The sequence below is a fragment of the Psammomys obesus genome, unplaced genomic scaffold, assembly GCF_907164565.1.
Source record: "Psammomys obesus unplaced genomic scaffold, mPsaObe1.curated_primary_1811, whole genome shotgun sequence".
Taxonomy (NCBI): domain Eukaryota; kingdom Metazoa; phylum Chordata; class Mammalia; order Rodentia; family Muridae; genus Psammomys; species Psammomys obesus.
In genome coordinates, this window is record NW_026596149.1 from 9,603,437 (window position 1) to 9,617,003 (window position 13,567).

General features: G+C 40.9%; 1 protein-coding gene across 5 annotated transcripts in view; it reads left to right on the forward strand.

Moving 5' to 3' along the window:
* Positions 1-9,014, forward strand: part of Fam107b (family with sequence similarity 107 member B) — a 200,585-nt gene extending 191,571 nt beyond the window's left edge. For all 5 annotated transcript variants that reach the window (XM_055593864.1, XM_055593868.1, XM_055593867.1 and 2 more), the window contains 2 exons: positions 5,395-5,545; positions 6,342-9,014. In XM_055593864.1, coding sequence (XP_055449839.1) covers positions 5,395-5,545; positions 6,342-6,458 — 268 coding nt within the window. In that variant the 3' untranslated portion in view covers positions 6,459-9,014. The remainder of the gene's footprint in view (positions 1-5,394; positions 5,546-6,341) is intronic.
* The last annotated feature ends 4,553 nt before the right edge of the window (positions 9,015-13,567 follow it).

Here is a 13,567-nt window from a genome sequence, read left to right on the forward strand (position 1 = left end):
TATCTATCTATCTATCTATCTATCTATCTATCTATCTATCTATCTATTGTGAGTTCTGGAGCATTCAGACTCAAGTACTTATGTGCCTACACAGCAATCATTCTACTCACCGAATCATTTCTCCAGGTCCTCGCTTTTTAGGTGATATTAGAACAGAGCAGTACTTTGGGACAGTTAAAAATATGGGGTTACTTTATTTAAGAACTATTAAGCGTGCCGGCAGTGGTGGTGCATGTCTTTAAGTCCAGCACTCAGGAGGCAGAGGCAGGTAGATCTCTGTGAGTTTGGGCCAGCCTGGTCTACAGAGTGAATTCCAGGTCAGCCTGGGCTGTTATACAAAGAAACTACTCATCCCCCAGCACTCTTTGCCCTAATGAAAAGATCTGCAACTGAGCCAAGTTAAACACGAGGAATTAAAACATGTCACTGTGCAAAGGTCAAGTCTCCCATGTTTGATTTATGCTACTTGATTCCTCTTCTTTGCTTGCTTTTATAAACTTGTAATTTATAGGATTGTTTTTATCGCTATAAACAGCTGTGGATCTTTATTTTAATCCTTTTTGTTAACAAAATCTGTTGTGCTATTGAGACAGTCAATATCAGTCCCCCTTAGCCAGGCATTCTGAGTTCTTGTTCCATGGGGTGAATACAAGAGCACACACATATACTTAGTTCCACTAGATAAGGTAAAATATTTTCAAAACAGGCTTCCATTACATTATGAATCAGTAATCAAGACTGGTTATCCACGAACTGAACATATATGTTGCATATATAAAGCTTCATATTATTTGGCACTAAGATTTAGAAATAAAAAAAATTGATGGTCTCCAAAGAATATATGAAATAGAAGAGAAATAAAAGATAATAAATAAATTCCCACTCTAAAAGCATTTATATACTGCCTAACAATGTGAGGTTTTTACATTGAAAAGCAGACAAAACCATTAGAAGGTTTTGGGGTTTTTTTGAAAACTGCTCTTCTTCTTTGTTTGTTTTTCTTTGTTTCTCTCTCTCTCTGTTTGTTTGTTCCTTTCCTTTTTCTTTCTTTCATGTACTCCCAGTCATCAGAATCTTTTGAGGAATCAGCATTGTGGATTTATGATGGTGCCACATGGAAGCGAAGATGGATAGGATCCATCTTATCACTCATATGCACTTATTTTAATGGATGCTATTATTTAATTTTTACAGGAAAGACATTCTTTTCCTTCACTATATAGATGAAGGAACAGATCCCAAGAGAGGCAGCTTGGTCAAGATCTTAAGGCAGTTCAAATTAAACAGTGAACTAGGACTCAGACCATTCCTCGCTAAACTCAAAGCCCACAGGCTTCCCACACTGCCGTGCCTGAGGAAAGCCAGCCTTTGAGGACAGTTTGAATTTGGGTTGCCTGAAGACTACCTGTGGGTCTGGGAAGGTGGTTCAGCCGGTAAGGTCCTTGCTTTTTAAGTGTGAGGATGAGAGTTTGGGCTCACAGAACCTATGTAAATGACAGTCAAATATGGCGGTCCACCTATAATAGTCCCCGAACTCGAAAGGCCATGGAACAAGCTGGCAGTGGAGCAGCTGAACTGGGAAGCTGTGCAGTTAAGTGAGGTGCTTCTGCAGCAAAGGTGGACAGTGATCAAGGGAGATGCTCAAAGTCAACCCCTGACTTACACACACGCATACGCACACGCACACATGTACGCACAAGCACACACTAACCATCAGTCTAACAGCTCCCTTGCTTGTGCTGGGCCCAAAACCAAAGGAGTCACAATCTGCTTATAGAAAGCTCCTGGGGCAGGAGTCAATCAGCTTGGGAGGAAGGCTAACCTTGGAGGGGAGAACTGACATGCCTCACAGGGGCACTGGGAGGCTCAGTGGGTAAAGGAACTTGCTGCCAAGCCTGATGGCCTGAGTTTAGTTAGAAGGAGAAAGGTGACTCCAGCAAGTTGTTCTTTGCTCTTTACATGCATGCTGTGGTATGTCTATGAACACACACACACACACACACACACACACACACACACACACACACGTACACATACACAAAAAATACACGTAATAAAAAATGTGAATGCCTCCCAATCTCCCTTTTTAAACTTAAATTAAGATCATTTATATGTATTAGTTTGTTGCCTTGGTAATTAAGTATCGTAAGCTTGGTGGCTTAAAGGTGCTGCAGATATATTATGTAATTATAGAGAACATAACTGTAATTTCAGTTTCCTTGCACCCATTGAGGCAAAAGCTTGTTCAGAATCCTCATAATCAGCATTTGAAAATGTCTAATCTCAGCATCACACAATAGGAATGAAATAAGCATAGGATTAACCCCCTCCTGTGGGTGGGTTGGGGATTTCAGATTCTAACTGTAATACCTGCCACCAGAATACAGTGTAAATGGTGTTTCTGCTGTTTGCTTAAAGGGGGAGAGCTTGGGGTATGCATTCAGCTTTTAAATTTATGGGTATTGATCTGTTTCATGACCATCTGACATAGAATCCTAATCCTAATTTTCAAATTGGCTATACTTTAGCTGGAGAAGTGGCAGTGAAGAGCACTTCCAGAGGATCCAAGTCTGGATCTCAGCCCTCAGGTTAGGCCGCTCACGGCCGGAGTTTGTAACTCCGGCTCCAGGAGATCTTACACCTCTGTCTCCTTGGGCACCTGCACTCACATGCACATATCCATATGCAGGCACAGACATACACACCCCGTGCATGTGCACACACTCACACACACACACACCTACACAAAGTTAGCTCTGCTCACTGTCGTTAGGTAGGCCTATGGGAATTGGTTGGTCCTAGGCAGACTGAGCCACCAGGACTGACAGGGGGTTGGAGATACTTGCTAATGTAGATGTTAGAGCTCATGAGGACCCATCACTTCCATTCAGGGGACAAAGGGCTGATTTACAAACTTCAGAGTGGCTGCTTTCTGTCTTTTGACATCACGTCTGCAGTCTTTTCTCCCGGGGATTTAGCAGGCCTACAGAGGGTGCTTCACTTTCTCATCAACACAGAAAGTTAAATGATCTACTGGGGTAAATTTTTAAATAAGAATATATGACTTTTTGACTGTTAGCATAAAAGGGCCATTTTTCCAGTAGTTTCTATTGCTAAATATTTTATCTTACTATCTCCATTATGTAAAAATCTTTGATCAGAAAATGAATACTTAACAGAGTTAAGTATTGTGTTGCAATGGAAAACAGCCTAATGAGCTGTACATCAAGAGTTTGCTCAGCAGCTTTGGTGTAACCCAGAAAAAAATTATTAATAGTTGAAGTTAATTTTTCCAGTGAGATATCTGAAATTTAAATTATTCATACAACTAAATTCTTAATCCTAAATTTTAATTTTGTCTGAGGTTTTATATTGAGACCTAATATATTCATAAAACTGAGAAACTCCTATTTCACTATTCCTTAGTGATACTTTTGGAGTTTCTGAGATGGCGCTTTACCATGTAGCCCAGGCCAGTCTCCGCTTTAGGCTTCTGAGTGCTGAGATTAGAGTGTACCTTCACACGCAACTGGCTAGTGATACATGCAACTCGTATGGATTTTAATTATGCACATTAAAGATGCAATTTCCTTGGCACTTTGTATGTAGTTTGTATCTGTTTATTCTTAATAACTGTGAAATAAACAATAAAATCATAAAAGTAATCTCCTTTTTTCATTAGAACTTTTCTTCTAACCAACCTCCTGCTAATGAAAATAAGAAAAGAAAAAAAATTCATTGTGATAAAACAGTCTAGGTAGGAGAGATGCCAGAATCGTGTGTGTGTGTGTATGTGTGTGTGTGTGTGTGTGTGTGTAATTTACCAGGAATTGTGAAATATAGGCTGTTTTGGATTTGCAGTAACTTGTGTGGCTGTGTTTAGAGAATAAGGATTTAGTATATTCCTCCTCTGATAATAAAGGCTACACTGTTGAAAGAACACACATATCTCTTCATTCACTATTTCTCATAGCAGGACATTGGTTAGAAGAAAACTGCTGTAGGTTCTAATGATGTGAGATTACTTTTATGATTTTATGGTTTATTTCACAGTTATCAAGGCTAAACAGATTAAAAAAAACTGCACACAGGGTGTCAAGGAAATAAAGGCTTTAATCAACGTGATTAAAGTCCACATGGGTTCCATATTTTGTTTTGTTTTATAACCAGAGCAACATTTTGAAAACCACTCTTTAAAATGTGTTCAGTAAGGTACCAATTGATTAATCAGATTCGGTTGAAGGAAACCTTAGAGACTTCTGTCCCCACAGGGCAGGTCAGCAGCAGCCTGGGAGGGCACAGGGCCCCTGTGTTCCTTGGGTTGAGTGTGCCATGTGGGTGAGCTGATCACTGTGCATTTGCATGCATGTGTGTATAGCATGAGTGTGAACAGAGCTAGCACATAACTGTTCTGTCTCTGATATAGCGTGCTCTTTCTGTTTCGTTGTTTCACTTTGATTTGAATAAGTATTTGAATAAGTATAATAATTTACATTTTAATATCAAGTAAAGATTATTTATGGGTCAGTGGCATAAATAAGAAAGACAAAGAAGAGGCAGGTAGGTTCATCTACAATCTTAGAAAGCTGGGGCTGGATAAATCCTAACAAAAAGAGAGAACGTGACTCGGAGCTGGCATGCAATTTAGAATTCCTACCTGAGCTCATGCTACCAGATGTCTCACTAAGCATTTCATCAGGGGATGGCTGGTTTGAGCTTTGGTTTTCCACTATTTAAAGAAATGGCCACCTAGTTTCTCTTTCAGGAATGCAGCATTTCCCTGAAGTCTGACCTCTTGTATAGATCAAAAAGCACATACTAGCGATACTCTGTTATAGCAGCCTGACAAGTAGGAGAGAGTGTGCTTTTCTGCATCTGTCTTTCAGGAATAGCTTAGCCTTGGGGTGTGTCTTTAAAGGTACAAGAGTCTCATATCTGGAAAATGACAGATGGGAGATTTCATTCCTCAGCCATTTTTTTTTATCCTGTCCCTAAACTGTGTTCAGTACATGAGATTAGAGGTTGCAGCTTATGGCTTCAGGTGGGTTCACTGCAGGTCCTACGTGTCTTCATCTCTATTGTGAGAATCTGCCCCACACTGTAAGCATGTGCTGCCTGCCTTCTCTATTGCCTCCCTTCCCCACTGCTCCTGGCCTTATGTGTTTTTATTGGGTTCATGGACTTTATGAGCTCTCAGGAAGATGGCTTTGGCTTCTCTTCCACTCTGGTGAGTGTTTGAGCGCTGTTGAAGAACCGTTTGGCTTAGTAGTGGATATTCTAGTCTGGCTAATTCCTTGTCCATCTATTCTGCAGCTGATATCTTCAGTTACATTTCTTTTCCCGAAAGATACTGCCATTAACTTAACATTTTTTCCAATCCCTTCTTCCTCCCAGAGGTCTTGCCCCTCAGAATAAACCAGAATTGCAGAAGGTAATGGAGAAGAGAAAACGAGATCAAGTGATAAAGCAGAAGGAGCAAGAAGCGCAGAGGAAGAAATCCGACCTGGAAATAGAACTATTCAAGAGGCAGCAGAAGTTGGAGCAGGTAGGGCACGGGTGAAAATCAGTCTAGCTCTGAGAAGCAAGGATGCTGGATGCCAGGCAAGCACAATTCAACAGGCTAGTTGTGCATGGGCTTTTCCTGAGAGACAAACAGGAGGCAGATGCAACAGAGAGCATAAATCCCATTCAAGGCAGACACTCAAGTTCTGTTAGGGACCTAAAAGAGATACTAGAGGCCAAAACTAATCAGAGAGGCTGGGAAGAGTGTACAGTGGCTAAAGCTTTGCTAGCAACAGGACCCAATTCAGATCCCCAGAATCATGTAAATGTGGGGTGGGTGTGTCATGTTAGTAGATAAGGGATCCCTATAGTAAACATGCTAGATAGACTAGTCATGCTGACCAGCCTTGGGTTGAACTGAGAGGCCCTGCCTCAAAGAATATGGTAGGTAGTGATTGAATAAGATTATCCGAGTCAGCTTCAGCCTTTCACATGGATGTGTACACACATGCTCATGGGAATGTACAAGCACAAAGCTTGCACACACACACACACACACTACACGTATACCAAAAAAGTTGAAGAACTATCACTGTACACCAGGTGTTGGGATAACTTACTGTAATCTGTCTAGAAAGACTCTAGAGCAACTGTGTGCTGAGCCTAGGACGTCCTTTTTATTCTTGTCACCTCTGGGTATGGTTTGTGGCAACAAACAAAGGGCTCATGCTTCTGCACAGATTAAAATTCTTAAAATTATATCCTTTTTTGAAAGTTAATATTCTTTTGAAATGCCTCCCAGTGCATAAATAATTTTCTTATTTTTGAAATTCATTTAGCTTGAACTTGAGAAGCAGAAATTGCAAGAAGAGCAAGAAAACGCCCCCGAGTTTGTGAAGGTGAAAGGCAATCTCAGGAGAACAGGCCAGGAGGTGGTTCAGGCCCAGGAGTTCTAGGCCTGCCCAGGATGCCTGTGACTGGCGCGTCCCACCATCTCTGCAGGAGCCCTGTCTAGGTGCCTCTGCAGCACTCATCTTGGGCCAAAGTCCTGAGGAAGAGAATCCATACAGCTGAGAATTTTGACTATCATAAAAAGGATTGGGTTTGGTTTGCCATTGTGGTAGATGAATTGTCTTTGACAGTATCTATTCCCCTTCGCCAAATGAAAGACATCGACTCAAACGCAAGTCATCATGGACCCGTGTTTAGCCTTTAGACAAAGAAAAACGCAAAGCAAGCAAAGAGAACTAGGAACGGGGCACTGGAATATGCTTGAGGGTTGCACTACTCTGCTTTTCTTTCATTCCAAATTTAGTGGGACACAGCCTTGTTTCTTAAAAACTAAAGAAATTGTGTGGAATCCTTCCTTTGGTTAGCTGTTAGATCATTTTGATTGCATCAAAATGCATTTCATCTGTTACATCCAGTATTTGTATTTCATTTTGAGAAGCCAGAATTTTCTTGTTTGATGTATATTTTTCCCGACATTACAGATTAAGAATGGAGGATGTCAACATTTGCAATTAACCATACCTCTTATCTTGGTTGACATTGAAGTTCAGAAGCAGGATAAGAAATTATAACATGTCAACACCCATCATTAAACTTACTGTAATTCTTTAGCTTCTTGGTATGACAGTATGCTACTTGTTGCCTTTCTACTTCCAAGAAGGTACATCGTGTCAGTTCCCTTATTGTTTTGATAACCATAGGCTTTCTGTTCAGTTTTAGTTTGTCATTTCTTGCTCAAAACTACTATTCCTTTTAGATGAAGCAGTCCCTCAGTTCTTCGGAGGATGAAACTAGAGGGTATAGCTCAACGTCTGTGTCCCATATAGAGATGCCGGATCTTTTGAGTTCTCCTGAGAGCAGTGTAGAGGCGTGTCCGTTAGGACTGAGTGACAAGGTTTTTAGATAGTATATGTGATGCAAACAGAGATCTGTTTCCAGGAGACTTTAGTGGAAGACTATACCTTGTGCATTTTGAGTATCTTAGATTTTACCTTTGAACATTTCTGGTGAATGGTCATGAGTTTCCTCTTGCCTTTGTTTCTTGTGAAGAATGACTGTTTTGATGCTCTCTAAGCATGATGCTGTTGGTAGGGATGGTCTTGACTACTATGTTGCCTCTCTCAGGAAAAGCTGAGGTGCTGGGCAGGGCTGCTCAGCTTCCTTTTGTTAGCTAGCATGCTGTTCAAAGAGACATCTAACTTACAAATGATATGAAAGTTCTCATGCAAATATATTTTATACTGTAGGCATGGGAGGGTTTTTTTTCTGTATTTAGTATTTCTCCACAGAGATGATTAACCAGTAATTTCTACACTGAAGACTTCTATTTCCTTTCATGAGGCATAGAATGCTGGATGTAGTGCTTTGGAATCCATGATTAGCACACTAGATGCTAGCTTCCTCTGGGAACACTTCAATCTGGTAGTTAACAGGCCCATGTTCTAGCCAAGCTTGAATAAGAAGTAAATGGATGATAATTCACTGCTAGATAGAGAAACATGAGAGCTGATTACAGCGGAAATGGATTTTTGGTCTTGTCAGCAAGTATTATCTAAAATACAAGATGCTGAAGATAAAATTGTTTGCCTTTGAAGATTGGAATGGATGGTGACTACTTTTTCATCTTCCTTCCTTTTGGGAAAAGAAAGTTCATTCACTGATTGTTGGGGGAAAAAAATCTCCAATGCACATCGATTATTCTTTCTCTTTGTGCACACAGTAAAGATGTCAGGTGGTAAGGTGACGATTCAGGATGATTATACCTTTTTATCTAACTGGAAGTTAGCTCTTGAGATGTTCTGCCACTTGACAGGATCTTCAAGAGCCATCATCAGCTCCTATGGAAGGGCTGATGCTGTTCCTAAGACTAAGGAACTCATAGACCACAGGGGAAAAGGTAACTACAAACATGTTTTCTTCTTGATTGCACTCAGACCTGCCATCTTCCTTGGTGGTTAGTGCTCCAGTGCTCTAGGGTCTGGCCAAAAGAGGATGTGTAAATACTGATGACTTCTGCTAGGTCTCAGAGCATACAGGTGGTGGGGCTTTTAGGACTCTGCTCAGCTCAGGAGCCTGCATTTTGAAATGCCGTCACCCTTTCTTTGCACTTGAACACTGTATAGTCCAAACCCCTAGGACATATCACCATCTGAGAGCAGTGTTGTGCTTTGAGCCACTTATAGGGAAAAAGAAAAGGCTCCATTTTTCCACTCTGTAGTTTTCTTAAAATAGTTCTGTGTTTTGTAGTCTCCTGCTAGTAAAGTAGTATTGCTTTCTAAGCTATAACAGTTGACTTTATTCTTCTACTCCGAGAATCTCAACCCGTTTGAGTGTACATAATATATATAAAGGGAGCCTTAATGGATTTGTTTTCATAATTTAATATTTTTTGTATTTGCTCTTGTATAATTGTTTTTTTAATGGAAAGTATTACAGAATCAAGGGTGGAATTCTTAGAACCAAAGTTATTCTTAATAAAAATCACCAGTGCTTGGACCACACAGCCATGTTTGTCTCATCTGTTTAAGGGATATGTAGACATGGAAGGGAGTGTTGTTCAGTTCAGAGATTAAAAGGCAGCCTCCAAGTCTCCCTTGGGTAATTGTTCTCTCTTACCTCAGGTATGTCTTCCTTCTATGTGTCTGTTGAGTCTGAAAACTTACATGGCAGTTAGTTTCACCCTAACATCTCAGTGGCTCTAAACGCTGCCCTTTGCAGAAAGCATCCAACATTGTTGCAGCCATTGGTCCTTCAGATCACCATGGTCAGAAGCTCAGGGAGCTCATTATACAGCGGAAGATACATTTTTGGAAGAGACAGATTTTTCAGCACTTGTGAATTGTAAAATTTTTGTTGTTTTTGCTTACTCAGTTGCATGAAACTACCCTTGAAGTGAGTTGGGTACTCTCTGTACACACGGCTATATTCTATGATTGTTTAAAAAATAGTTGGGAGGACCAAATATCCCTCGACAGTTACGTCTCACTGTGTGACTTTTCCTGTGGTGATGGACATGAATGTCCATTCCTCACATGTGGGATACTGAGAACATACTAAAAAATTCTCTCCACGTATGGCTCTGCCAGCCGGGGGCAGGGGCTCGGGGTTTCTTACAGAAGTATGGGTGACTCAACAGAAAGCATCATGTAAAAACCCACCTCACATACGGGCTCAGAAAAAGCTGCATCTGCCACAGGGAGCATCTCCTTAGCAATTGGTAGTTACAGCTTTGGAGAGGAAACTTGGATTTCATTTACTTCCCACACACACATGGTGTGTGGGGGTCTTTAAGCAGAAGTGTGAGGAAGACAGCAGAATGCCTGACAGGAGAAGGGAAGGGGAGAGACTGGGGCCAGAAGGGTACAGAGAGAAAGAGGAGCCGGGAGGAGAACTGAGCGTATGCGTTTTTCTTATTTTATCAGTAATAGTACTGATAAAATAATGTTCTTATTTCACTAATTTACATAATATTTATATTTAATTAGATACTATAAATATTTGGAAAGCCTGTAAGGGCTCTGCATGTGTGTTCAGAGGTAGAACACTGAGTTCAATCCACACAAATGAAATATATGAAAGTCTTTTTTTTCAGAAGGAATGGCATTCTGGAAAACATAACTATAAAACATGCTTTTATCTTCTAACTAATTTTGACCACTTACCCAGCTTTCAGTATCTTTGGAGTCTTGTTCTTAAAGTCTACCTAGAATTCCTTTGATAGCTGAGTTGGTGAAGTGAAGGACTGTAAAGTCTCTTAGAGTGAATATTTACTCTTCCTAAAGTGATGCCAGGACTCTAAAACCAGCTCAGAAGGTTCCACAGATGACAGCTGCTCCCTCGGGATAACTAACTCCCCAAGGTGATAGTTTTCAAGCTGTCAGGTCACTTAATTGGATCACTTAGCATGTTTTACAATGGCAGTAGACATGAAAGAAGAAGACAACTTAGTATATGTAAAAGCAGTTTTAAAATTATATTGCTAGATATGCATTTGCTGGTGTAACAATAAAAGCTGTTTTATTTGCCAGGTTTTAAGATAAAGCAGTCCTATGAGCTAGAGGCCTCACAATCAAAATTTCTCCTGATTTTTCTCTTAAGAACCATGTATGATTGTCAACTAGGGATGTTTGCAATGTCTCCCCATCTGCTCCTAGACTTTCCAGCAATGTATTAATTCCCAATCCGAATCCGGGATAAAGGTTGCTTTGTTATTGAAAGTGATTTCATTGTTTCTAGGTTACAGCTGCACTCACACTTCGTTAAGGTGCATGTGTGTGGGTGCGAGTGTGTTGATGATGCTTGTGTTTACATTTGTTAAATGTGAATTCACACTGATTACCCAGTTCTAACCTGGGGAGCATATTCTCCTACCTCTGTCCTTTGAGTATTTGCTCTTCCCATCTCCAGGGTGACAGGCTGGCCACCTGCCCCGCTCCACCCACCCTCCTGTTTTCTCAGACCTGTGAGTCTGCCCATTCTCCTGCCCTTCCTCAGCCACTTTCCCCACTCATGCTCTACTGGCTTTCTGAGTCAATTGTAAAGGAAAGAAACAATCAAGTTTATTCTCTCCTCCTCCCTCCTTTCTCTCTCCATCGGAATCTTGTCTTAATTTGCCATCCTTTTCTTTGGCCACCCAAATGTTATCATGGACTAACAAGCCTGGCTTTTTTCTCTCTCTCTTCTTCTTTTTTTTTCAGAATTATTTTTTTTGACTGCTTAAACATGTATTGTAAATATAATTACTTAGTTGCCTGAAGCAACTAGAACTACAATTACAGACTTAATATGGCTGATATTGGGAACTTTCAAATTAATATCCAATACACTCTTGAGTACAATGACTAGTACATTTTTAAATTAACTTACATGAACTTAATTTAAAAGTTGAGCCTTTGACTAATGAGTTGGCCCAGTGAATAAAGTTAGCTCAGATACCCAGCATCCACCTAAGTGCCACTTAGGCATGGCAGCCCACCTGTAGCACTTGGGAGGTAGAGATATGATTCTTCAGGAAGCTGGCTAAATTGGCCAGCTCTGGCTCCAAAGTGAGAAACCCTGCCTCAGTATATAAGGTGATGGACAATCAAGTAAGACACCCAAGATTAACCTCCAACCTCCACATGTGAATGTGACCCACACGTATGTGCCCATACATGAGAATGAACACACACATCGTACACCTGGGCCTGCAAAAAAATATTAAGCCTTATTTCTATTATTTTATATTTTAAAATTCCCTACTATGGTGGCCATATTTACTTAATATTCTTCTCGAGTCTCCCTATAATTTATCCAATCAAGACTACAAAAATGGAATACCTCCTCAGACTAACTGAAGGAGAAAGGTCTGCATTTCAAACAGGTTTTTGCTTGCACAGAGCCTGGCTGCATAGTTCATCTAAAATTCAACCACAAGTCACAGGCCTTGGAACAAAGCCTTTGTATAATGAATTCTTCTTGCTCTGTCATGGGATTTTCAGTACCCTTCACTCGCTGGACTCTAGCTTGCTGTCCTCAGAAGCAGCGTGTGCCTTTATTTTGCATGGCTAGCACTATCCTGCCTGTGTGATACATCTGCTTATCCTTTAGCATTACTGGAATGTGTGCCTTCTAGATGGCAAACTTAGTGGGGTCACTTTGAGATTTATTTATTTGTCAAGAAGAGTCATCTAATCTGTGTGGTGAGTTCTTGAGGATATCTGGCTATGTGTTATCTTGGACATACTGATAGGTCCTCTTTAATTTGCTGTCAGGGAGGATCTGCAGTATTCTTTCCATATCTGGCATTCTGTTTTTTTTTTTAAATTTCTCCTTATTATATGGTTGCCTGTATTATTTCCTCTATACCTAGCTATAAACAAGCCCATCTACATACTTAAAAAAAAGTGTATTCTTCATAGAACAGGTATGATGCCTATGTATGTCAACACTCAAATGTGTTGGTTTTCTTTGTATTAAAGCTGCTTTCTTTTCTGAGACAGGGTTTCCTTGTACAGCCCTGGCTCCCCTAAAGCTTGCTACATAAGCAAGGAAGGCCTTGAACGTATAGTGAGCCTTTTCCGTGTCTCTCCACCACCTTCCAGAGCTGGGATTGCAGGTGTAAGCCGTTATACCCAGCCTCATGTTTTAAATGTTAAGCAGTAAGAAATGTTGACTCCCCAGGGTTTAAAAGGACATAGAAATAAAGAAGATATTAACCAGAAGCATTTTAACATTACCTATCATTCAAATAAGACATCGTGAAGTGATTGGCACATACTGTGCGTGTATGGCAGGTTACAGTACAATGGTTTTAGAAATCCAAGTTCGTATACACTCACAGTTGACATATTCAACGCAGGGCTAGTGGTGCATGTGTATAATCTCAGTACACAGGAGGTGGACTCAGGAGGGAGTTCAGCAGCATTCTAGGCTACATAACAAGACCTTGATCAATACAGTGAAGTGAAACGTAAGGAGAAACAGACTCAGAATAAAGGACTTTTCAATCCTTTCTTGCCCCTGTGATCGGTCAGTCTTGGTTGTCTGCTGAGAAATGCCTAGAGAATTGGCAAAGTGCATTTCTAGGTATGTCTGTGGATTATTTCCAGAAACGGTGGACTTAAGTCAGTGTTCTGAATATGCGCATTACTGGGATGGAACAGAGAGCCTAAGAGGGCAGAAACGCACATATACAAGTCAGTTCATCCGCAACTGGCGTGTTTAAGCTGCTGCCATTTTGCTCTTGCACCAGATTCCACATTTCTCAGTCTCTGCATCCAGACCCTCACCAGCAATTTTCCAGGGAGCTTCCGGGCCTCCAGCGTTGACTGGGGCTGCAGCTTGGTCTCCCCTGTTCTAAGGCTTCTGGTTTCTCAGATTGAGCAGCTGCTGGGTCCCTCGACTTTCCAGCCTACAGACAGTCACTGTGGGTCCATACAGCCTCTGCTGCTGTGAGCCTACTGACTGCATTCTCTATTCGTAAAATTACATATATCTTGTTGGTTCCTTTGCTCTTAAGAATCCCAGTGTGTGTGTGTGTGTGTGTGTGTGTGTGTGTGTGTGTGTGTGTGTG